This window comes from Plodia interpunctella, chromosome 1 (genome assembly GCF_027563975.2).
Source record: "Plodia interpunctella isolate USDA-ARS_2022_Savannah chromosome 1, ilPloInte3.2, whole genome shotgun sequence".
Taxonomy (NCBI): domain Eukaryota; kingdom Metazoa; phylum Arthropoda; class Insecta; order Lepidoptera; family Pyralidae; genus Plodia; species Plodia interpunctella.
Window position 1 is genome coordinate 6,516,737 of NC_071294.1, and position 27,560 is coordinate 6,544,296.

Below are 27,560 nucleotides of genomic sequence, written 5' to 3' on the forward strand. Positions count from 1 at the left end.
TGTCACTTAAGAAAACTTTCTTTTTCAACATACCTACTAATAATCTATCCTAAAAGATCTAAAAAGCAGATATTTCTACAAATCTTCAATATTATATATATATACTGAAAGTTTCGAATGAGACGAGGGCGTCAACCATTTACAGTTAGCGTTTCTCGACATACATTTCTCACTAATTAAATTTGCAATACGGTCAAGCTGGGCTCTGTCCTGATGAAATTTCAGGGATACTTTAGGCTATGGTGCAACATGCAACGAATCCAAAAATAAATTAGCAATTGTGTTAGTTTACGTTCGTTGATATGATGATACGTTAGTAGAGTTCGTCATTACTATTTTAGAAAAATTACCCAAATCTGAAGCGGTATGGGATTTAAGATGTAAGTTTAGATTAATTTTTACTTAATAATTTATTTTAAATGTCAACAGGATCGCGCGAGATTTTCTGATACGAGTTGGCAGATCCACCGCAGTTGGACGCGCAACGGCGACCCCCTCCCGCTGTCGCTACCGCCCACGCGGTCAAACGACGTTCCTCTCCCCGCTGCCACTGCAGCCTCACCTCAACACTCCGACCAGAATGGAATCTATGACACTATCAGGGTATGTATATTCTAATTTATCTTAACACAAACGTAACATTATATTTCACCGTTTATCTATCGTTGACGGAAAGTATTAAATACGTCTATAATAACACTAATTTGACTATATTAAATTGATTACATACAAGGTGGCGTGTATTTCAGAAAGTTAAATTACTATCATTTATTACAGTTGTTATCGAATATCGGCTCACATGTCATTAATTTATTTACCACTTTCATCGACCTCTATAAGATGCATTTGAGAACTAATAAAAAAACTCTGGGAAATGGAAAACTGGTGAAGGTAATGAAGTTAGTGTTAATTATTTTAATTAGTTGTTATTTTATTTATATTGTCATGAAAATGTCGAGGAACTAATAATAGAACAGTAACATAGTGTGAGACATACTAATTAATAACTACACAATCTTCTCAAAAGTTCTCTTTTTTCCTTTTTGTGATCTAGGCAAAGAGTTTTCAAAATTTGGTAGCCCGAGATTAGCAGAGCCCGCTGAAATTAATTTGGATGGGTTTGAAATAAGTTTTTTTTTGTATTTAAAAACTTCTTGGAATCTCTGTAAATTTAACACTTCTTCAAGTATAGTATCAAATGCGTAGGGTCGTCTGTTTGCGACTAGCCACACTCCCTTCTAACATTTGTTACAACAAAGTTCTGGGGCCCACGCTTAGCTTGTACTGCACTGCGTGTCGAACTATTTTCACCGTCATTTAACGACTTGACACTGTTCAATTATTTATTGTATTGAATATTCATTCAACTGTTACTCTGAAAACTTATATAAGCAAGGTACACATTACAAAATTAATCTGTTGAGGCTGAAATGAAGATGATGACTCGCAGAAAATTTACTTTATAAAAGCAGATTGACGATAAATCCCATATATAAGAATTGTAATTTTTATACGCTTTTACCAACATACGTATAAAAGATTATAGATGTCCATAATGGAGAATACCGGGGTCGGCTATTAGCCACGGTTTCGACTGTAATGGGGTAAATTGTTCCTTTGAGTAATTGACGAGCGATCGGCACCTCCTTCCGACGCGCTAATGCTTGCTTCCATCGCCTATTAATTGTAATGGTACAAAGCATAATCTAAGCAAGAAAATGATTGCATTTATTTTGTTTAGATTGTCCTTGTGCCTTAAAAGCTCATCATTTCAGTTTACAATGACAATGTACATGCATAATTTTTATAGTGATATACATATGTTATGTATGTAGTTATTAACTTTCCCTTTTTACTACTGGTATTCTGTTCTCTTATAGGACTTAACTGAAAATGGTAGTAAAACCTATATTTACTATTTAGTCTTATAGATGCTATTAACCCATCATAACGACACGGCACTCCGAGGTATTAATCGAAAGCTAATTCGTTAATTTAATATCTCTAGTATCAAATAGTACTCATAAGAATAACAGCAATACAAAGATCCGTTTTACTGGCCATCTGTTAATTACTTTCCCAAGAATTTATCTGGAAGACCAACTATCTATATTAACAGTTTATACAACGACGGAGCAATTTAGATTATAAGTAATAAGTAATATTTACGTGCGAGTTACAAACGGTAATTGCAGGCATTGCATTGCATATCAATGTAAATAAAACTAAGTATTTATCAATTATTCCATGCAGGGGAATAATAATCTAATGTTACATTTAGGATCTAGAACAAGCAAATTGAATTCTCGTTGTTTTGTTAGTTTCTGTAACTAGCCTGAATCTTAACATTGGGTTGGTACTTGGAATTGCTAGTCTCTAATTCAAACGGTATTGTTTGTTTTCTTTTTTCTCGGTTTGCGTTTGTTTGATTTTAGTCGCTAAGTTTTTTGTGTAACGTGTAGATTTATAGAAGAGCTAATGTGTAGAACTTGTTTATAAATTAATCACAAAAAAGCCCTGAAATAAAAGTCAGTTCAAATTAACCTTTCAAAGCCTACAGAGTAGAATTAAACCGCGAATAAAATCACGAAGTTTTCATGAATAATTCATTTGTTCGAAGAAAGGGATACGCAGATGAGACCGTATTTTAGCTTCACAAGTCGAGAATGAATAATTTAGGAAAAGGCGTGTTGCTGGAGATAGTGAGGACGATATCTTGGACCACGGGCTGGTACGCGACTGCGGGATAAACCTTTTAGTATTCGTTTTGTGTAAATACCTAAATATTAATACGACAGTAATCTATGTAATTGGAAAAGTGAAACATGATCCTTAAGGACCAGAATATGTGTACTTTATTAGTATTAGTGATTTTACGAAACACTAGCTTTTGTGAATTTCATAGCAAAATCTCAGTATTTTTTTATCGCGTATTCTGTAAGACTCTTTCTCATCTTTAGTTTAATTTCTTGTTTCCCGCTACGTGTTTCGTCCCGCAACTTGTCCAATCCCGCTTCCTGCTATGTAGGTACCCTGTACCGATTCCTACATATTCCCATCACGTTTTTCGCAATGTGTTCCGCCCACAGGTTTCCCACTACCAGACAATCTTTCACCCCCCTTCAGTCAGTCAGTCAGTCACTCAGTAACGCAAGAGTTTTATATATATAAATAGATTGAGAGAATGGTAATGTCGTGTTGTACGTAATCCAAAGATATGTTTTGTGTTAAAATTACCTTGGCGAAATGTTATTCCAAACTCGTATTAAATTGTTGCACATGAAGTAATTTGTATTCAATGAGCCGTCGGTTTAATGTTTAATGTAGCGTCTTCGCCAAGACCCCTCCGGCCAAGAAGGGAGGCCACACAAAGTCAGTCGTAGGTACTCAGGAGAATGACCTAATACGATTAGGTCACTACATGTGTAGGCTATTGTTTATTCTATAAAGGCAACTTGTCGCAATTCATGCCGTATATAGTTAAAACTTTTGATCATGATAATATCTTATTGCAAGACATATTTTACTTGGCAGTATTTGACGTTTCGTAATATACCTAGTAGTAATATACCTATTACTCGTAAAATTTAAAGATCATTTACAAGGTAAATCATATCTCAAACGGTTTCATTTTTTGGGGTCGTAACTGAGAGATGTAATGAAGGTGTGCAATGTGCATGCGCATTTACCATGGTAGCATAAATGGATTCACTCATCGATAGTCTGTTCTATTTGGTATGGTGTATTTATTGTTTAAGTTAATTAAAAAATATTTGAAATTCAAGGATTGGACATGTTAATCATTGTTATGATAGTTATCATTGCTTGGAGCAGTAATTTACCATAAACGAGCATAAAATTCGCAAGCTGGCTGAAACTGCGTCATTAGCTCGGAACTCGGAATGCTGAGCAAGATTTATGTACCGTGAAGTGGCGTGATGTCATTGTATACCTAAAAAAGACCCGTACATACCGAATGCAGATGGTGGTCTACGCTTTGTGTTTTTAAATATTTCATGTACTTAGCTGAGTTCGTATAGTACTCGTAAATGTAAGAGATGTAATAATATTAATGAGAGTACGTACCTATGTAATAAATAATAAGAGTTTTTAATACTTTTCTACATAACAATTCTAATCTTACATAACAAAAATGTAATCAAGTTGTTCAGAAAATGTATCAAGAAAATCAAATTGTCGAATAAATTGATTAAACAAGTTCTTTTGGAGCAAAGTGAGAAAATTCATGATCTTTTTGATACGGGTCATATGTACGATAGCAGTAACAACGCGTCATACATCATTGTTCAGCCAGACAACCGCTGGTCTCAAGTCCGGGGAGCCAGGCAGACCACCCGCCGTCGCGGCAGATAGCCATCGTCGGCGTCAGGTGTCGGCCCCCGTCATACAGCCAAGTAATAAATAAAATTCGACACTCAAACAATGGACGACGCGCCTACCGCGACGTACTGATCTCCCGATAGTGTCAGACGCTCCTTTCCGATCAAAACATTTTAGCCAAGACGAGTCGCTCAGCCACCGGTAACACGATACCTCAAATAAACGTCATGATAGCAGTAACAACGCGTCATAGTTGAAATATTCCGGGACAACTGGGACATTGTGTATGTACTTCATATACATATTGTTCATCAAAACAAATTTAACGAAATTTAATTCGATGATCGGTAGTGTAATTAATACAAATAGCTTTGGCTCACGGCGCAATGTCAAAGAGACCGCAGGGTCGGGATTACTGTTAGATAACTGATTGGGCGGCAACGATCGCGAAACTTTCTCACGATAGCCATGGCGATATGGCGGCTGCGGCCTGCGGCTCCAGCGGCTTCCCGTGGCACTCGCAACGAGTGGAGAATTATGATACCAGCTCCAACCCGAGATAACGATTGTCTCATCTTAAGTAACGTTTATCTAGTGGCTAAAGAATTCTGCCAAAAAAGAGTTTATTTTATGAACACATATAGATATGAAGACAGCAATCCACAGCAGTAGAAGTAATTTATTTAGTAAAGTAATTTATTTAAGATTTATCTTTAACACGTAATTGATGATGATTAATATTGACAAGGCGTCATGGTGACAAGGTGACATGGTGACTATTAAATAATTAAGTAGATAAGAACAAATAGCACAAGAAAAGTAGCATATTCTCCACGAATAAGTATAACTTATCGTTTCCACTGCAAATGATATACAATAAATCTATTATGAGAGGAAACATGTGAGATAGAGTTTATTTCATAGAAACGTTATGTAAATATAAAGTCTCTCTGTAAATATTTACGTTTCGACTTGTTGCTGGACGTTAGGCGTACATCTACCGCTTTTATGGAATATTTACTTTCCTCAGCAGGCACAGGAGTCACTTCGGAAATTTGTTATAATTAAATAAATGGAGGTTTAAGTCTGAAATAATAAGATCATTGTTTATTCTCGTCTTACGCCGGAGTCTTACTTAACTTTGTTCTAACATTTATTTGTTGGGAGGATCCATGTTTTTTTTTCTTGACTTTTCGTAAATAGTCGTTCGGTCGGTCGTCGTATAGACATTTCTTTCGTCATTAGACACTAGGGACTAAACTATTCCAGATTTATTTAATAGTTACTTAATATTATAATTAATCATTGTGTCAACCTTTGTATTTGGAAATTGTGTAGTATCTACAATAGGTAGGGACGAGGCCTGTTTGCAATCGTTTTCATTTTCATACACAGCGAGACACGCCATAAAAATGCTACGAGTACACACTTTTATTAATACAGAACCAACTAAGCGTTTTATTGTACTTACACAAGGTTGTTAAAGCTTTTACTAGGAATGAATCGTATTGTTACGATTAAGTAATAAATGATAATAACTGACACATGAACAGGAAATAGCCCACGCATAGAATTCTTGATAGTTTGTGAAAGTATTTTCGAGGGCTCGTTACACATCGAGTAAATATAAATTGACGTGCAACCGCGGGTACAGACGAGAGCTCATCAATATATGCAAGTTTATTTCAAATTCGCCGCTATTGAGTAATATAAACATCCATACCGGGTTACTTGACATGCGGTTGATTGTACTTGGCCGCCGGCAAGTGATTGCCGTGATTGGCATGCACGAATTGGCCCTTAACTTTTGCTCCGACGACAGGTGTCGTGAGAACTCCGGGGTCGGAGGCTCTCGTTATCCAACCCCTATTGTTTGTGGTGACGGGAGACGGGGCTTCTATTGAAGATTTATTATGAATATCCGAACGTATAAACGAGAGGTTGCTGTCGTGTACTGCTGTGATAGCAAGGCTGGGTTTGTTTATCTATATAATGTATATGATATAGAATATAATATCGTTGTGTTAGTACCTATCTATCCCATAAGTCATAACACAAGTTTCGAACTTACTTTGGCGCTAACTCAATATGTGTTGTTTGTCCTAATTATTTATTTATTATTAGGTTACATAAATAATAGCCCTTTGGTATTATTCGCGAAAATTTCCCAGGGGGCTTTTTCCAATATGTAAGAGAAAAATGTTCTTTAGGTCTACAAATGTGAATCTTCTCCGTACTCCTAACAGTCTTAAAACCTGAGGGTCGTGGTCATTACCTGGAATGAAAACACACATAACAACTTTCTTGGCATTATTAATTGAGTGGTTTACCATTGCCTTCTCCATTTCACACACAAGTTAATCAACCAGTGTGCAAGTTTCCTCACGATGTTTTTCTTCACCGGAAGCGAGTGGTGGTCGATGAAAACTACAATATATGAGTCAGATTGGTATACAAACTCATGTGGCACGAGTAGGATTCGAACCTGGGACCTTTCAGTTCACAGGCGGGCGTCTTAACCACCGCTTCTTAACTATTATGTATGCGAAATTTTAAGAAGGTCGGTTGAGTACACACGAGAAGAGGCAATAAACGCGCCAGCATTTGTAATTAATTAAGATAATTATATAACAGATAAAATAAAGTTATAAACTCAGATAAATCAATATTCAGACGTTACAAAATATAGTAAATTATATACACTCTATATAACACGGTATCAGAGATGGATTCATCCGATAGATATAGAAACTCGTATGCTTGCCTTTCTTCGACGCACGAACTTTGAATGCCGGTCAGATTTATGTCCCTTGAGAACTATAAATCGGTTTCAGTCGATCTGAAAAGCTAAAAGCAAAGTTTCCAGTTTATTTTTTTATTATTATTTAAGATTGATAGTGGGATTGACCTACACTCTATTTTTTTAAGTTGGATATTGTAAACAATCTTATTGAACGTATTGTAGAATTATATTGAAAATACATGACGTATTTTCATTAGTTCAAACCTAACAGCGAAAATCACAAGTATAATTTGTATTCTTGTTAAATCATAAAATATACTTGATAAGATTGTTTACATAACTTGCCAGAAAACTCAAAAAACTGAGTTTAGTAGTTTTCAAGAACAGTTACAAAATCAACTGAGGTGATTATATAACAAATATTGTTTCAAGAATCAAATTAATCACTTGTTTACGTTTATATCGGCCGATGTCACGGCACGCGCCGCTCCGCGCGCGCATCGTCGCATTCGCACGCGCCTCTGTTTACGGAAGTGAGTTGCATCGTTCCGCCCTCGCCCTAACCGCCGCCGCCCGCCTTTATTTTTTTAAGACCGCATCAATATTACATAAACGTTTTTATGAAAAAATATTAATTTTGCAAAGGTTTGGTTACTAATCAAACGTTGTATGTTGTATGTATGTTGGATATAATTAATTCTGTTTATTACATCATTTTTAAGTCAAAATTCTTGGCTTGGATTTAAGTCCCTGGATAAGGATTAGTACCTAAGGAATGTATAAAATGTTTTTTTAAGATGATTAAAAGTACGATTAATTAGCTCCGCCTAGGTACACACCAATGGTATCTAGATTCTTCATAACCAGATAACATTGTAACATAATAAAAAAAAAGTTCACTGTTAGAGCCCTATACGAATACTGAGTCTTACTATAAAAAAAACTAGCTAATGTATTACGAAGTACTTACTAAATCCATGATCAAACGTCGTTCGATGACACGAGACGCAGCTTCGGTTGCCTAGCAACCCGGCGTCGCCGGATTCGGCGCCGGGACGCTGCGGCGGGCGCCAGACGCAGTCCCATCCAGACACGCACGGCCAGTGCGCTGAAACTGAAGCGTCAAACAGTGCAACGCTTACTTTTTGAGTAAAAATCTTGGTGCAGTGTCAGTGATTGTTTCTGTAAAGTATTACTGTATTTTCTTGTAATTAATTTTTTTTTAATCCTTATACCTACCTATGTGTTGAAATTCTGATAGCATATTTATTTAACAGTTTCGGTATCGGTCATTAAAATGTGTTAATTTAAAACTTTACACTTTAATTTTTACTTACTTAACAAAGGTAATAAACATGAAATTTTATTAATCTCAATATCTATCTGTCTGATACCAACTTATTATTAAAATAATGGATTAGGTTTCCATTTTATGTTAAATTTATTTAATTATTTTAAATTTTAATGAGCTTCTTAATATCATAATTTATTAACTTCCTTATGTCGTTAAATATAGCCGCACATGTTTGAAAAAATGTCTCCTGGCAGTGGGCGTCACGATGAACAATCGTTACGATCACAGTCAATGGAAGAATAAAAAACACCTGCATGAAAACTGAATCTCTGTGAAAAGACGTCTCGTCGTCTGCAGCCGTGGCCGGCCACTCTCTTCATGTGACGATCTTTTATTTAGACGAAGCTCACCCCCGAGGTCGTTCACCCCGGTGCGTGTTGTCACGGTTTTTTATGAGGAAGGTCAGGGTTACACCCTTCGTTGCATCAAGTTGTAAAACATGTTAAAGCATCATATTTAGTGCGAAAGTAAAAATAGTTTCATTTTATTTTTGTCAAGCAGAGAGTAATGACCATTATGTTTGCCAGACAGTTTGGAAAAATACATAAAAGATAATGTTGTCTGTAATTTAGTCCTGGTGCAAGGATGCCGCAGTGCAGAGGCGCACGCTCCGGGGCACTGACGGACTACTAATAAAAGTACCTACCATACGCTCTTGCAACACCACAATATTCGGAGCCCGTTGAGCTTTGAGGATGTTTTTGTTGACACAGACGGGACAATTGTCTTTTTAATGATCGCTACTAGACGTAATTCGTGTCATTTATTAGTTACTTTTTATAACTAGATGTATTCTAATTGATTATTATATGTTCTACTCTTATTAATGATTTACCTAGTTAGAACCGATAGAGGTAACTTTGTAGCTACTTGAGCTTAGATCATGTCGACCGCGACAGTTTAATAGTAACAGTAGACAACTTTATGGGACCATTTCTCACAGATTTATAATTTAACAGGCACAACAATAATAATAAATCAAAATATGAAATAGTCTGTAACGACCTGCTTACGTCAAAAATAAATCTCAACCATTCTAAAAATAGCCACAACAATGCTGTTTCTCAATTTTCTGAAGGATATGTGGTTAATAGTGAAAGTGTGGGTTTAGTGTCACGTTCAGTGATATAGAAGTGAGGTGAAATGCGCGGGAAGGTGCCGTGCAGGACACAGGCCGGCGCGGACGCAGCGCGGACGTTGCATCGCCTTGCGTTCGCGCTGTGGCGAGCCGTGTTCTACCTGCAGCGAGGGCCACAAAACGTGCGCGCGCGCTCTCGTAGTCTTGCTGTCTCTCCACGACGGCGACAAACGGTGGGTCTCGCCGTTTTTGCTAACGCTTCTGCGTTATATACAACTTGGATTGTAATGGGTTAGTTATGTATAGTTCCAGAAATGTATGATACCAGCTCTCAAATAGGTATTTCACGATTATTAAAAAAACTGCTGGTTATTTCTCTATTTATTTAGCATTAAGTTTAGTTCGATAATATAACTGATGATGATTATGTTCGACCGATTTCATTCACGGCGACAATTTGGGCAATTTTGTACTCGCTGGTGTGCTTACATAGGTATATGTGGCTTATATAGCCAGTTGGTGAACATTTTCATGCAAAGTATGCTCTGACAACTGTATGATCTAATCTAAGTAATAAACCATACGGTACTTAATTAATCTTCCTTCTTATTTTCTCATTCAATATTTTAAAACGAGTCCTTAAAAGTTGTCGATTGATCTTGACCGCCCCATGATGACTCACAACACTCTACTGCAGCTAATAGTAAAGCGTCCACAAAGCTGCAGTAATCACTTAAGCCACACCTCGCTCGTTTATCAGCTTTATTGAACCTGATCGGCCGTCCGATCCGATGCCGCCCTCGCCACTCACTCGTTACCAAGAAATGGGGAACGCTAACGTTATTCATTATGATTAATTAATTTTTGGTTTCGTTCATAACATAATATATTGTAAATTTTGATATCTATTTACTGAAATATACGTATAAATACAATATAAACTGTAGTAAATACATATACATGGAGAAGGAAGATACTACCTAAAATCATAATTTTGCGACTAAACCTAAAGTACCTACTAATTCCATGATTGCAAGTGTATGTGATTGTTCGACAATGACAGCGAAATCAAATTCCTTTCTCAATGTTCAACATTCTTTTCTGACAGTCAAAACGTCTCCGTGCGACTTCGATGTCGAGAGAAAAAATACTTTTGATTTCATTTTAATGGTACAACTGATCTTCGCCGATGGCGAAGACCTTTAATTTGCTTCACAAATTTTCCAGGCCTGTCTTACAAAAATGGCACAAAATGTCTCTCTTTTGTGAAACTTTTGCTTGGCTGAGGCCTTTTGGAGGGACGAAATGCCTAAAAAAATAATTTTCCTAAAATACCTATCAGTTTAAAATTAATTTTCTTCAGCCTTGCCATCTATATCTATAGTACCTAAGGTATATTCGAAATAGTCTTGATACTCAAAAATTTAATTTTTTTCAGACGCGGGCTGTTAGCGCACCGGCCACTCCTGCAGCTTTAACCTTCTCGCGAGAACAGGTACTTAATTTAAAATTAACAACTTTGCTGTATTATTATATCAATTTGATGACATCAACCTAAATCAGCCCGAAGATTTCAATTTCTATAAATTAATATTCTAAGCTCGTTGTTACTTTTTCCGACGTCTTGACTTTGCTGCACAGATGGGAAAATAGGTACGCTAGGTCGCCGTAAATATCCAATGAATAAGACACTATTTAAAACGTTTATCTTAATTATCGAATGTTTATAAGAAAAATTGGGTTTTAGTTAAGAAATATTTCAAAGACTTTGGAACAATACTCAAAATCATCTTACCAAATAAGGATTTATTTATCTATGACGGGGTAATCTGTAAGTATTCGACTGAACAAACGTCTTAATGCGTACATGGGCATAATTTAGTTTAGTAAGAATATTGAATAGGGTAATCGGATTAAATGCATCTAAGTAAAGGTAAGCTGAGTTGGAGCCGTGTTGGATGGCGTTGCGTTGTGCGCGCCACATGCCCACGCACGACTTGTGTCACTTTCTCGTAGTTACGCCCATATCCCAATGTTTGATCTGACAAGAGCACATCGAGGTAATGCAAATCAGGGCTTTTCACTACTTATATTGTCGGTTCTCTAATTCTTGTTTACTAGTTTTGTCGTTTGATGTTTAGGAGTACTGTCGAATCTCATCCGGGTCAAATCTTTTTATCTTTTTATTATAACTTTTGGGCAGTAAGGGTTAAAAGAATAGAGGTGAACTGGTAAGTATTGCAGTATATAAATTTTGAGTTGTAACATGTCTATTAATTAGCATCTGTAATTTTTTTGACATCTACTTTAGCACTTGTCATCAAACTATCACCACAGCTGATGAACAAAAAAAAAGCTCGGTTCACACGATATATTAAATATGCGATGTAGAAAATAAGTTACAGTACCTAATATAAATACATACTTGTATTTTGCCAATATTTTGGTCACTGGATTTTCTCCAAACAGGTTGTGGTGCGCGCCAATTCCACAAACATGTTAGACAAAATTTGGCCACACCTGCCGTGAAATCTACTTCGTTTCAGAAATGAAACTGCAGACCTTACTTTTATTTTACAACTCGTTTTATTTGTTTTGAACAGACAACAAGATTTTAGTTTACATGTTTCAGATTTTTAAATGTTTTTCTTCCAACAGAATGGAGGTCGTTCCGCGAGCTACACCGCAGGCGCTGCCCTCTCCCGGTTGGACCTGTGCTACGTGGCCGAGCGAATGCTGGCCCTCCACCTGCCCGACAGAGACGCGCAGGCAGAGGCGCAGGCGGCTCACATGCTCACCAACAAACATGGAGATCACTTCATGGTAAGTTACCAACTTATAAACTAGCAAAAATTATGATGAAATTCAGTGTTCAGGTCAGCATGTTATCCGACGATTTCCTATGTAGCATTTCTCAAAAAGTTAGTCAAAAATTCAGCATTTCGGAACGACCACTGCTGAGATTCTTCTCAGCCGCAGATGCCAAAGCTTATTGGTCCATATGATGCCGGATGTATGTTTTTTGTTATAATTTTGATCAAGTAGATAAATAAATAAATAAATAAATAAATAAATATATATATATATATATATATATATATATATATATATATATGAGAAAAAGGGATTTCTGTGTAATAAAAAATTGAAAATAATATTATCTAAGTACTAGTAACTAACTTATACAATATATAAAAGTACTAGTAATATACAAAAGTCTCAATTTTCCCTAATAATTTTGACCACAATTTTGAGTTGGTACTTAATGTTTGACTTTTCTAGTTTGTGGTCGATATCACTTGTAGACATTTGAAAATGGAACCTATTTTTTATTTAAAACCCATGCGATTTTTTTACTCGAATAAAATTGTATAATCTAAATACCTCTATTTTTAAAATAAAACTTGTCAAAAAAAAAATCTGAATTTATTTATGGCGCGGCGCTATTATAGCGATGTAAAATAGGTAAAAAAAAAAAATCTTTCATATTTTGAATTTGTTTATGGTGCAGGCAGAGATAATTAAATTTTTATTGTGTTTTATTGGCGGCAATGCACAAAATTTATTTTTTATATTTTACAATTTTTACATAATATATATACAGCTACATTTTACCGATAATTTCCAGATATTCGAAGTGAGCAGCGGCGACGGTGTCGAGGGCCGGGCGAGGACGGTGTTCGGGCACGCGCGACCGCTGGGCTGGGCCGGCGAGCTGGCGCCGCCGCTGGAGAGACTGTGCGCAGCCTGCAAACACATCGAGAGCTGGCTCGCTAAACATCCCAAGAATGTCGCTGTTCTGCTAGCATGGTAATTCATTATACTTTTGTTTGTTTGTGAACTTATAGTTACTAGCATCTAAATGATTTTCAAAACATCTAAATGATTTGCAGGGAAACAAACGGCCCGTCCCGGCTTCGCTCGTTTAAAATGATAATAAATTATACACCTAAACCTTCCTCTGGAATCAAACTATATCTAATTAAAGAACCCGCATCAAAACCCGTTGCATAGTTTTAAAGATCTAAGCATACATAGTTTGTAATTGTTAAAAAAATAGAACTTTTCAATTTCCTCCCTATCTTTCCCTTTTATTTCGATTTCCAAGGCATTAACCAAAGCATGTTTTCATAATTTCCAGGGGCAACCGCGAAGGCTTAGGAGTGTTGGTGGCAGCGTACATGCACTACTCAGCGATATGCGGAGCTCCAGAGCATGCCCTCGACCGGTATGCCATGCGCCGGTATCTGGACGACAGGGTGCCCGTTTTCCATCTGCCTTCCAATAAACGGTAAATATAAAATCAAATCATAGATACTGAAGGGTGTCTCTGGTAAAATCAATGTTCTTCAAAACTTAAACTTATTTTTTTGCCAAATCTTAAATAGGATTTTTCAATGCTTTGCTACAGTAGTATAAGTAGGATCTGATCCGCTATGTTGATTACAAACATCATCCAATGTCGTGACAAGACAGTGAATATAATATTTTATGACGTTTTTTATGTACGTTTATTTTTTTGTTAATTATTTCGAACTTTTAGTAGCGCGCATGCGCACTTCTTTCTTGACGTTTAGTAGCGCGCATGCGCACCCTTGAGAGATCATGCTGCCGTAGCCGCAATAGTGGCGCTAGTCTCGCAATGTTGCCAGTACATAATATAATAAATAAATGAAATTATTGTTGTCAGGTACATCGACACCTTCGCGGGCCTGCTGGCGGGCCAGATCCGCGTGAACGCGGCGCCGCTGCACCTGACGCACGTGAGCGTGGCCGGCGCGCTGGCCTCGCCCGCCGCGCCCGCCATCGCTTTCCTCAAGATCTACGAGAACTTTGTCTGTGTCCACACTTCCGGTGAGAACCATATTAAATCTTCCCTTCTGGTTAACACACTAAAATAAAAGATAACGAAATGGACAACAGTCACCGTCTCAAATCAAGGTCGAAGTATGTATAGCGAGTCCGATGGTAAAAAACACAGACAACACTATTTCTCCTGACCTTACAGTTAACTCACTATGGACACTAACTTTTTTGTTTTCATTTTGAGTTGTGCACAATTACGAAGTGCACATTTTGCGTTAGTTATATTAGTAGTTATACTAGTTGATGTTTGAAACATAGATGGTGTGTTTCCCAGGGTTGTACCTGGTGAGCGGCGGCGGATGGACGGTGGGCGTGGGGCGGCTGGCGCTGCGCGGCGACGTGGTGGTGCGCGCGTACCGCCGCGTCGCGCACGCGCGCGCGTCGCGCCAGCTGGCCTTCGCCTGCCAGTTCCACACCTGCGCCGTCGCCGACCACACGCTCTCCTTCACCAAGCAGCAGCTCGACCACGCCGCACATGGTAACTATGTTTACTTTAAATACTGGGTTCCTCTAATTCCTTCCTCAATCAAAAAATGTTGGATTTCTAGTATCATGTACTTGACTAATCAGAAAAACTGATCTTGATAGATTTACCAATGAATGAAAATAATAATAAAAAAATGGACAACACTCAACGGCCCACACTAAACACTAGTGGGTCCGATGGACTCAAACACAAAAGAAAAGGGCAAAACACGCCTAGAAAAAGTTGCAGCGCAACACGTAGGTAAACGCTTGAAAGTTACGCTATTTATCTCCAATGTTGTTGGCTATCTCGGGCCCGTATTTCGTCGGATAGCATCGACCCATTATCGGTGGTTTTCCAGATCTGTTTCGGGTTCATGGTATCCATCCACATTTCAGATTTTAAACATACAGCAATGATTGCCTTTGCCCATCAGACTTAAAAATTTTATCGTCAGGATTTTAAGCCGTGGTAGACGTAGACGCGAAGACAGCCAAACTGAAATTAGTTTGGGCTGGACATATTTGGCGCATACTGGCAAAGAAATGGACTCGAACCGGCTACCCTGGGTGCCAGAAGGGCGTAGGAGTAGGGGAAGACCGCGAAATACGCGAAATAAAAAGATAATTTCCTGCGGGCATGGCAGCATACTGCACGCACTCAATAGATATTTGTGGAAGAAGGAAGACGAGGCCGTTGCCCAGCAGTGGAACCCAACAACAGGGTATGAAAAAATTATCTCAAATGTTATTAACATATTTTGTTATTGTAACAGATCCTTCGTTCCCGAGCGACGGCGCGGTGGAGCTAGTGTTCGCCCGCGGGGAGGGCAGCAGCGGAGCGCCGCCCGCGCCCACGCCCGCGGCGCCTCTGCGAGCCGCGCCCGACGCGCTGGCGCGGGCTGACTCGCTCGACCATCTGCGGCCGCTGTCCTCGCTCACCGACGACGACAATGGTGAGTTACGATGTCATAACAATATTGTTGTTGTGTCATATGATTTGCACGGCACGGCTCACCCCCGATACTGAATGTTGAATTGGGTGGAGTACAATTTTTTACAGCATTTGTATATTGAAATTTATTTTATTTTTATTTTGATGAATGTGAAGTTAAGTGGTGTAAACTCTGCTTGAGCTGAGTGAACGAACCCAAGTAAATCTTATGTTTGTAATCTCCTTTTAGAACATTTTTTTCTGTGTTTCAACTTGATGCGACTTCGTCGTAATTTCGCCACACTGAACTTTAAATTTATTGATAAAACATGGATCATCGAAATCAGCAAGTTACTGTAGACAGTTCGTAAATAGTATGGCATTGTCAAACAGAACTCGACCAAAAAGACTAAGTATCAAGAAATTTTTAACTTTCTGTCTACATCTTTTGACACTAAACACCAACTTTATCAAATCTATACAGATTTTGTCAGAGTAAACCACAGTTTACTCTGTCAAAAGCTTTTTCAAAATGTGTCGTTGCCAACGATGTGTCGTTCCGTCATCTTGTAATGCTAAAATCACTGGGACATAGATGGAAATTTCTTTCTTATGATTAAAACTGAACTGCAACCGCAGCCATAATTTTGTTATTAAAAAAATTTTTATAAATTCCCGCTCTGGCGTTCTACAAGGTTCTTACTTAAACCGTCAAGCTGAATTCAGAGTATTTTTGACAATCATAGTGCCAAAACCAAGGTATCAAAAAATGTGCCAAAAAATGTCGCTGCAATTGATCAGCAGTATTGGAAAAGTTTTCAGCACGTCTAGCCTTTTTACATGACTTGGTGTATTGTGTGAATTTGTTTTCCCCACAAGCAAAATCATAATAAAGTTGCATTAAAAATTTCATCATCAAACCAGATTTTCTAAAACTGATTGAAAGCTAATGAAAATTTCCCCTTTTGCCTTAAAATTATTTCTATTTTTAGCTACGTTTTTATGATTTCCATTTTTATTATATAATATGTAATACTTCGCAAGTCAACGCCGCAAGATACGTATTATATAGATTCATTGGTATCTTATATACCATATCCAAATAATATCTATAAGTAATATAAAAATAGAATAAGTATCTAATTATCAATAATTTTTTTAAAGAAAATATAAATATTTACAAAGTTACTTTCAAATCATATAAACAAACATACTTTAGGCACGAGTAGCAAAAACCATCTGTTCTCCGTTACTAGCTAATAGTTAACAGAATAGAATTGTTATTACCTTAACATCCGCCATTTTCAATCTATTTCTGTCTCAATATGAAGTTTGAAGGGTGTTTCTGGCAGTTGGTTACTGTTAGCTGTTAAGGTGGGTTTGCACTGTAGGGAATCCGAACACGAACCATATTAGCCGTTATCATTTTCCACGAAGCAGCAGCAAATCGTAAATAGAAATGAAACAGAGCATGCTTTTTTTATTTTAAATAAGTAATACATAATCTATGTCCAGTTCTAAATATACATATTGGTACTATTTATTTTCTTTATGTACTATTTAGTTTCTGTTTCTTTGGTGCCATCGCGCCGTATATAATGTAGGCATTTCATGAAGTTTTGAAGTCAGTGAAATATGTTTTTTTACATAAGGCAATGGAATAAACGAAGTAGGGTTAAAAATGTACTTTTCTATTAGGATTAGAGATTAGCAACGAAATCCTAGACCTAGCTTTATCAATAAAATTTATAATATATCGTCATGACTATATATATATATATATATATATATATATATATATATATATATATATATATATATATATATATATATATATATATATATATATAAATTTTTAATTTCTCTATATGTTTGATTTTACCAGATGTAAAGTACATAACGTCTGGTCCTGTCACATTATATTAGTTTTCAACTTATTTGAAATACGAGAAAAGAATTAGTAAACTCCAATATATTTTAACAATTCTTAAATGATTATGCGGTATAATTAGAGTCTATTTTCCATCGTCTTGGGGCTTCTCTCGCGTCGAAATATAGGTGTATAAAAATTAACCTATGACACTTGCGAATAATGCTACCTACCACTGTGAAATAATTTGGAAATCAATTGAATAGATCCGCGTGTTCTGCAGATTAACCCTAGACACAAAAGGACAAAACTGTGCAAAAAAGCACTTGCTTTTAAAATTTTGAGCTTTGCTGATGGACTGGTGCAGATGCGTCTTTTTGCTTTTGCGGGCACAGAATCTTGGAAGGTATGCCTTATTTTTTTAAACGGATTTGTGACTTATAAATAAAATGACATGTCTCAAAGTTAATGGCACATTAAAATGTGTTACAGTCACAGTGTAGTTGTAGTTGACGGGGCGTGCGCTGGGCAGGTCGCGGTGTAGCTGCGGGTCGCAGGTGCGGAGCTATTTTAGTGCGGAGTGGAGCGTCCGCCGCCGCCCGCCCAGTCGCGGCCACGCACCGCCCGCCGCAAGCGCGACTACACGTGTCAGAGTTAAACCTCACACAAAACTTCATCCAACATAAATATTGAATTAAACTTATCACTTTGTGTAAATAACGGATATGAACTGACGAACGGAACTAATTGAAAAGTTTATTTGTGGACGAACTGAGATTTGTGGACAAAATTACTATTGAGGTGAGTATAAGGTAGGACTAACCGTCTGATTGTTAACGATGGGTTCTTTATTTTTCATCGGCTTAATTAACTTTATTACGTTTGAGTTTTAAAAAGTCGAGACAATTTATGTTTCGGTTGTGAAAGGCATGTCAAAATGTATATAGAATAGAGTTTTCATTTAACAATAGCGTCTTTTATGGGTAGAGTTTGGTTTTGTAATGTGGACAAACGAGTATAAGTGTGTTGGTTCCGGTGCGGCGCGGCGCCTTCGCTAATTGACCTGTGTGGAGAATCGTTGATGAATGTCCGCCGACGACGACCTGCAGCCGGCGGCTCAGGGCTCTTGATTCAATCGAGTGCTTGACCCCGAGACAATATGACTCACGAGCTTTCGAACCATATCGGCAGATACCCATAAAAAGCAAATCAACTCTTGGTCCATCAATAAAATGTTTATCGTAGCTATAAAATATGGTCAAGTCTTTCTCACGCTTTGTTACACGAACACGCAAAATTATCTTTTCGTTAATAATTAAAGCAGCGTGTAATTAATTGATATGAAGGATAAACTGAACAGAACTTCCTCCATACCGACACCACACAACAAATTAAGTTCTCCAACAAGGTCATGTTTTAGTTTACGTCATTTTTTGTCGTCATAAAATTGCCAAAGTAAGCCGTGTCCGGTTTTCGTGATTTTAATGGACGATCGGCTAAAAATTAGCCTACTTAATCAATTATCGTTTGATTTATAAACGAATAGGAGAGGAGCTTCGGGTTACACTTACTTTATATTTTTAACTAAAACTTTATTTTTCACTTCAATAATTACTTTCTGTCCATGTAGAGATTCATGATTGATTCGTTAAATTGTATAATAAAAAAATATTTTTTTTTTACCTTTGAATGTTTTAGAGAAACTAGACCAATATAACCCTAAAAATTTTTTTAGCCGATTGATTTAACGTAGGATTTTTTAAAATCATATGAGGAGGATATAATTGAAACCATAATATCCATTTTGGCGCGTTCGTATTGTAAGGTTTTGCGTGATAATGATATGTGTCTAATTGACTTGCTAGGAATCGAACATTTCACAAAATATTTTCTCAGCGCATCACGAGACGCACAGCATTCCCTCAGAATCAGCATTAATTTATCGCCAGAGCTTTTAAGTGCTTATTACTTTCTGCCAGTCGATCCAGTAAGTGTGGAGTAATGGACGCGTTGTACTTTATGACCCTTGCTCAGTTGAATTAGTACTTAGGCATTCGAAATGAGACCATCATTGCCTCGACGCGCTTATTACAAAGGTAAGATTATCTTGAACCATTTATTATGATTTAACCATTTTATCTTTGCGTGCTCAATCGAATTTCCATGCATATTACGGATTAAGTGATTAATGAGAAATCTTAAGCCAGAGCATTCATTAAAAGATCATCAAGAATGTTTTAGCCCGAGATTTATTCATATAAAATTTAACTTTGTATCAACTTAGAAAGTATAGAGGTCATCACATTAGTTTAGCGAAACACTGCTTAAACTAAAATAATAAAACACCCATAACACAAGAATTTGTATAAAATTAGCCCAAAAAGAGGTAAGCGAGGCAAAACTGGTTAGAATTCAAAGCTAACGTCGAATAACGAGCAGAGATAGTGGAGCGGTTGAATAATAATGTGGAGCTTAGTTTCGTGGAAGCAAGGTGGAGGTGATGACATCATTGCAGGCGGCTGGCCGTCGCCGCACGCGTTCACCTTCGATAACTTCATGCCTCCGCCAAAAATATTGTCCACTAGAGTCCACTGTAACAAATTTTATAGGCTACTCGTTTTTGCTCGCGACTTTGCACGCGACCTAATATTTCAGGGCTTAGTGCTTCTCCACAGTAGGTACTCAAGAAATCTATACACTAAATTTCAATTTACAGCGTCCTGTTTCAGTAGTTTCTGCTGTTCTGAGTATCATGCGAGGAATTTGTATGAAAGTGAAATTAAAATTTCGATTAATTCTACATTAGTAATAGTGAATTATGTTATATGAGTGAAATTATGTTTTATAAAAGTAGTACTTACTTTGTGTATTTCTTTTAGTATATTTGAAACAAAAATCTGCTCTCATGGTATCTCTTCTGTATTATCTTTATTTTGTAGACCACTGCTGGCTCTCATGTAACCAAATGACAAACTACGTTCACGCAATTTGCGAACCTTAACTAACTGGTGGGTGTGACAGGTGTGCGTTCGATTTAAGCCGTCAGTCAGCGTATAGTAACGCTCATTTTCATTAGTTAACGAACGAAAAAGCCTGTCGGCGTCTTTTCTTGTGACACCACCGCTATCAAATCAAATATTGTACATTATGGTGATGGAATTATTTATAAGACAGTTACCCAATAGAACTATATGATGGTTAAACTGCTAAGTTACATTCGTCAGTTATCATTTGGCGAATCTTCTTCTACATAATATCCATATCAGTAGAAATAGTAGATGCATTGTATAGTATATATGGCGTTTGTGGGCATAGGGCGCACATCCTCTTCCTGCGCCAGCGCACATTTCGTAATAGGGCGCCGCCGACCCGAACCACGTTATTTTCGTTGACATCACAGAAATAACCACATCTTCCTTAACTACGGCCGACGGTCACCAGACAGACACTGACGTTGATATCTTTACACTAATTACGTTATTGACAACCACAGTTTTAGTTCAGTGTCGAAATCGCCCAAACTATCATTTAATACTTAGAACAAATGCCGTAGGATCTGATCATATAAATAAAATAAAAAACATTATTCACGAGTGAATACAGCTGTAGTCATTATGCTAATGAGGGCTTAGTTTAAGCCACACATCTTATTAGCATTCAGTGTTCTCGGCTGACTTTTCCAATTTAATGTCATTAGATGTTGTTCATTTAAAGTGTTACACCGTATGTGGTTATACTGATTGTAATGTAACTTTTATTACCATCTCAAAAAGCCACAAGATTTGTGTAAAACCTTGTAAAATTAGTTTCTTCTAAGTGTCACAATTAATAACCAAATAAATGTGGAGACCAATGACGACGACAAAAAATTAAAAAATACTTCTACGCATACCTACACAGTGATAGGATAAAGTAGGTTCCACTATGAGAATTAGATGCTTCACGTACATATCCATAAATTCCTTCAATAAATCTACGTTGTGTAATATGACATAGAAGATGATATAGCCATGGACGACATTACTTGATGTAACACTAGTGTATAGCTACGTGCAGAGGTTACTTCCTTATAGCTACGTAGCCTTGAACCGCCAACCTGCACAGATTACCTTCCTTATTTTATTACAAGATAAGACAACTTTATAATTATGCACTGGGCTGTTATAAGGTGGGAAGAATTTCTTTCAGAAAATCATTTAAAAAATCGAACATCTTAAGCTAGTACAAATAAATAGGTTTAGAAGCCATTACGAGATAGATGCTTTTAATTCATAGAAGGGTTTAGTAGGAAAACCGTGTGACAACGGTGCTGGACCGCACTTGGGTTGGATAACGGCATACCAACTTCATCCTTTTAAGGATGTCGTCTGGCTGTAAGCATAAGATTGCAAGTAACTGCGCCCAGCTGGAATAAACAGTTATTTAATAGTTCACTTCCTCGGCGACGTGCAAATGTCAGCTCCAATAGATTGAAATTAGTCGAGTTCGACATGCTAATTGATTCCGAGCTCATACGTTGGAGTAGAAAATTACACACGCCCGATACCATCTCGTTACGTCGTCGCCCGACTTGTTTATTGGAGCGAATCGAATCCAATTTAGAAGCTATTTGTAATTAAACCTTCACATCCTCTCTGACTAGATGATGACTTATGTAAGATGAACTAAATGGGTCTGTAGTTAGAAAACTATTCTGGAGAGATCTTGAAGTTCATATTTTTTGTTAACAGGTGACAACAACGGCAGCGCGGAGGGATCGGGATCGAGTGGCGAGCCAGCCGAAGCCAGCGAGGGTGGCGAGGCGGCACACACGTTCGGCCCTCTAGACGGGTCGATCTACGCGACCGTAGTGCGCGCGGGCGGCGGACCCGGGTCCCCGCTCAGCGCGTCCATGGACTCCGGCATCTCATCTGCGGGCCGGCGCGCCGCCCCCAGCCCGCCGGACGAGCTGGACGCGCTGCTGGGCGACATGCTGCGCACGGTGAGCGCGCTGCCCGACCCGCCGCCGCAGTCGTCCGCCGACCCCGGCCCCGACATACCGTACCACGCGCGCGCCGACTCCGCGCCATTCACCTACGGAGCGCCCGGCCTGCGCCCCGGCATGCTGCGCGCGCCCAACCGCCTCGCCAGCCCGGAGCTGGTGCGGCGGGCTCTGGGTGGTGACAGAAACTATCGCCCTATCGAGGATGACGACGACGAGCGCACTGTAACCCCTGAACCTTCATCCCCTCGGACTCCTTTGTCACCGCGCGCTATCCGGAAGCTGACCCATGAAGATGTCACCGTGACAACTAATACCACGCAGCCTTCATCTTCACCTCAGCGTAATGGAAGGTAAGATCTTTTCGCTAATTAAGGGCTTTAAGTTTGTGCTTAGTAAGCAGATATGTAAAGTTTTACAAATTCTAATTATATTTTCTACTCTCAAAATATTTTAAGGAATTTTATATTTCAAGTTTACCCAATAGATGATTTTAAATAAGTAATATGGAAAAATGATGAACCACAATTTGATTTAAAATTTTAAAAACGGAGTTCACGTATTGTTAGATTTAGCGCATTTTTGTGTGATTTAATATTTGTTTATGGGTAAGCCATAACGCTATTTGTTTAAGTTACAGATAATTACATAGTTACAGATAGTTGCAAATAATACAGATGATATAAGTAGGATTGTTGGTGGCAGATGTTAACATGTGTTCCTGTGCCGTGGGTGTGGAGGCCGCGCCGCCTACATCAACAGAGCTCGGCTCGCGTGTGTTTACCTTCTTAACCTTACTATTTACATTACACATTTTTAGCAAAAACCACATTTAACCTTCCTTAACACATTTAACTAACCAAAAAGAATATGAAGGGCTTTACTGTGAATATGTCAGTGTCTTCTGTTTCACATCATTCTCATTGTATTGTATTATGTCTTTGTCTTAATTTATTTTGATGCGTTCCGCTCGATCCATTTGTAGGTCAATTTAACATGCACATAACAGTAATAAAGAGATGTTGTTCTACACAAACTTGTATGTAACAACAATATTAAGTAAAATATGTTACTACCTATTTACAAACTGCCGATGGAAATAATCTCTGACAACTGAGGTAGGTTTATTATTTCATATGATAGTATCGCGTCTGTATCACACACGGGTCTAAAATCAGCGTTTAGCTATTTTTATTTAGTTCATGATTTATTTTACATCTTAAATACAATATAGGTGTACTACTGTTTCTTGTAATGTTTCCATAAACGTGAATATTGTAAATTGAGTATTTTCACAAATTAACTAAATAAATAATTTGAACCAGTTTGTAAGTTAAAAGGTAGTTTGGAGCGTGGGACCATCATGTGGGCGTTAATTGAATAAATGACAATGATCATACCACAAAGAATATATCTGCAAATATACCCAAAAATACTTTAAATTAACTGTAGTATTCTTTCTTATCCAGGGTTATGTATTGGCAATACTGTTGTCATTATATATTTTTACGTCACACTACCTATAGGACCTTCATCCATTCTAAAAATTGTGTTCTTATGACCGAAAATAATCGTCAACCCTACCACACTCTCCCGAATGGATAAAATATCATAATTTCAAGTACCGTTCATAAAAAGCATGAAGTCTAATTGAGACTAAGTACCTAATAATTTTATTAGTTACTTAACTGCGCTTCGGACTCATTTGAGAATTTCCTTCGTCTACATAATCCTGATTACAATGACGTTTTCCCTCCTATTCCTAGTGCGGTTTTCTCAAACTTCCCGTTGGTCGGATTAGAAATATTTATATTGAAGTATTATAAAACGCTCTACATCTACACTAATCAACTCTGATTCTGGCAGGTTTTCCACAAAATAAATATTGTACATATTGGAAATAAAGTGAAGAATGGGTGCGATAATGAACAATCAGTTTTATGTCTGCAATCATGTGCAATATAAAGACCTTGCATTCAGTTTATAAATAGTAAGGTTATTATATAATAGGAGCCAATCAAGTATGTCAACAATAACGAGGAGCAAATGACTGTTATTATCCCATCGACTGTGTGTGGCGATGATCTAACATGTACGAATAAGAGACTCGATCTTGTCTTGCTATCGGTGGAATAACCAAATAATGTCAAATTTCTGTCTCAAGTTATCGTTATTTAGGCATTTATTTTGATAGCAAGTTCAGTATTTTTTTCCTGTTGACAAATAACTATTAGTATTCATGTCGAATGAAGTACTGCTACAGAAAAAAAGCACTGAAGTATCTTTCATGGTCATATGAAGTTAGAATAGTAGCTAGCTTTTTAGCTAGTAACTAGCTTTTTTAAATAACTTGCTCTTTGTGACAACCTCTTCAGGGATATAAAAGTGAAATATCTCATTTGCATTTGACTGCGTTCTGTACTATTAAACTAGATATGATTTGATATTGAAATTTTGAAATAGGTAAGCTGTGTAACTTTTAAAATGTCAGAACAAATTGTAAATAAGATGTGCTTTCTGAGTTAGTGGCATTAAGTTGACAAATAAATGTAGGTACCAATTTGCTCATTCTGAACACGTAATCGTCCATGTTCAAGTGTATGAATTAACACTCATGCACAAGGTAAACAAAGCCACATGTCATGTCACATGTTAGCAGTAAGTGGGCTTAAGGGGAATACCAAACCATCCTGAATATTTTTATATGATAATGATTAGGTACCTACAACTATAAAATTCATAGTTTCAAATAAAATAGTAAGCTATTTTTGAAATTTGGTAATTTTCTCATGATTCTACTTTTGAAAATGAATTGTAGTAATTTCCGTAATTTTAAATAATCAAACTGCTATACTTACTCAATTCGGATACGTACCTATGAACTTAGATAATATATGTCAATTAGCGTCATAAAAATCATACTTGTTTGTAAATCAAGATTGAAAAGTAGCCATTGATCGGGGGTTGAAGGGGTTGTATACCCCTTAAATATCACATGTCAATATTGATCGACATAAAGATAAATGGACTGATAATTCAGCTAATCTCTTGTCAATCACATTATCCAAGTCGCATTACGATCTATACGTAGGTTTCGTTTAATATAATAATAATAATTATAGTATAACTACCTCATATAGGTATTGCGGACTGAATATCGGTAGAACTAGGTCTAGGTGACGATAATTTATTCCTTACTTTACTACGTGCAGGTACATTGTTAGGTCTGCACATCTGTTATAACAAACTGAATGAATCATTTGAATACCTACCTACTCTATTAAATAGCTCAATGTTATATTCTTATCTAGTTATTGAACATCGTTAAAATTCTTCTCTATTCAATGAATTGTACAAATCGGTGCTTAATCTTGAGATAAATCCAAGGAATATGGTAATGTTCCTTTAATTAATTCAGATTATATTGTTTGTCTCGTTACATAAATATTAAAAAAAAACATACCTACATACAAAGAAAAGGAAATATAAGACGTTTAATGATATAAACGATAAAAAAATTGAGATAAACGATAGGCGTGGGCCGGGATAGAACCCGGTACCGAGCCCGTTTCGTTCCGCGACATTGCTCGCCGCACTTTACTGAGTTTCTATTGCGAATTAATTTATGCGGCGCCTACTGAGTGAATGGCTATTAGGGACTGTACCTATACTATAGGGAACTCAACATTTCCTGATATTAAGCGGGGGGAAACTTGTATAGTATAGATTTACTCGTAGATCCACTGGAACAACGTTAAATTTATGATACCGATGGGAAAATCGCCAAAATAATCTGTAATTAATTACAAGGGGTGACCAATCTTCTAAGTTTATTATAATATGTACTTGTTTATTTAACATTGGTTACTTAACAAACCAATCTAATGTATGAAGTAGTTGCACTGCCATGTATGTGCTGTGCAAGTCGCGCATGAGATTGGCTTCGTCAAGTCGCAATTCTGGAATTGTGTGATTGCGTGGCGCCATGACCCAAACTCGCCGCTATTTCGAGATAACCGCCGCCTTAAACGGATACCGGCCACAGCGACGACGCCCGTCGCCAAACTTGTACTTACTCATGCTTTGCTTTCTAATATCGTATGTCAATCGCTTTGTGACATCTGGATATGATTATTGTAATTGGATACTACATCAATAAAAGTAAAGATATCTATTAAAAAGGAAATGGTTGTAGTTGTTCTGACATAGCTAGACAGACAGCCTTATTTGAAACATGTCATGGCGTAGAATTATGATATTATGTTACGTTATAATTATGATAGTAATCATTTAGGAACTACTAATAAACGTCAAATAGACCTAACATTGCATAATTAAACAATGAAAATGTCAGGACATTCCATTCCAACCACCACGTTTGCGGAACACAATTAATATTCAAATGAATGGTTTATATTTATGTTTATAACACCTACTATGCGAGTGCTTGATACCATCTTCGTATATGAACACAAACCTTCAAGACCTACGCATATAATGATTGATAAGTTGTACTGGAAGTAGATATATAATACTTAATTTTTTTGTCATCAGATGGTTAAACGGTGACACTGAATGGATAGATAGGCCACCAAGTAGCGCGCGGAAAACTCCTGAAAACACGAATTGGCGGTCAGCGAGCACATTGGGCTGGCACGAGTCCAGCCGACTGAGAGAACCTCGTAGATCTGAGAGCGGTGTTGATGGGAACTCAGGACTGACATGGCTGCAGCGACAGCAGCAGAAGTTGCGGGAGAGGAAAGAAGCGCGGGAAAGAGTCGCTCGACTGCCGCTCGAGTGGGACGCGTCTTCCCGTCACGTGAGAAGATCGGCTAGCCATCGGTAACTTGATTATTTATGTTATATGTTACTGCTGCGCCCCGGGCCTTCGCTAAAAGTACCCTATGTATGTATAATTTCAGGTTATA

The 27,560-nt window shown here is 37.5% G+C and overlaps 1 protein-coding gene and 1 long non-coding RNA gene across 7 annotated transcripts in view; one reads left to right on the top strand and one right to left on the bottom strand.

The window, feature by feature from the left end:
* The window catches only part of by (blistery), an 80,625-nt gene that overhangs the window by 47,646 nt on the left and 5,419 nt on the right, over positions 1-27,560 (top strand). For all 6 annotated transcript variants that reach the window (XM_053765910.2, XM_053765996.1, XM_053765827.1 and 3 more), the window contains 10 exons: positions 430-603; positions 10,955-11,011; positions 12,175-12,339; positions 13,145-13,326; positions 13,658-13,807; positions 14,207-14,370; positions 14,657-14,860; positions 15,624-15,803; positions 22,382-22,985; positions 27,187-27,474. In XM_053765910.2, the coding sequence (XP_053621885.1) occupies positions 430-603; positions 10,955-11,011; positions 12,175-12,339; positions 13,145-13,326; positions 13,658-13,807; positions 14,207-14,370; positions 14,657-14,860; positions 15,624-15,803; positions 22,382-22,985; positions 27,187-27,474 (2,168 nt within the window). The remainder of the gene's footprint in view (positions 1-429; positions 604-10,954; positions 11,012-12,174; positions 12,340-13,144; positions 13,327-13,657; positions 13,808-14,206; positions 14,371-14,656; positions 14,861-15,623; positions 15,804-22,381; positions 22,986-27,186; positions 27,475-27,560) is intronic.
* On the bottom strand, positions 19,883-22,384 carry LOC128681959 (uncharacterized). Its single transcript, XR_008406075.1, has 2 exons — positions 20,513-22,384; positions 19,883-20,242 (listed from the first exon to the last, which is right to left on the bottom strand). It is a non-coding gene; the product is annotated as an uncharacterized LOC128681959 (long non-coding RNA).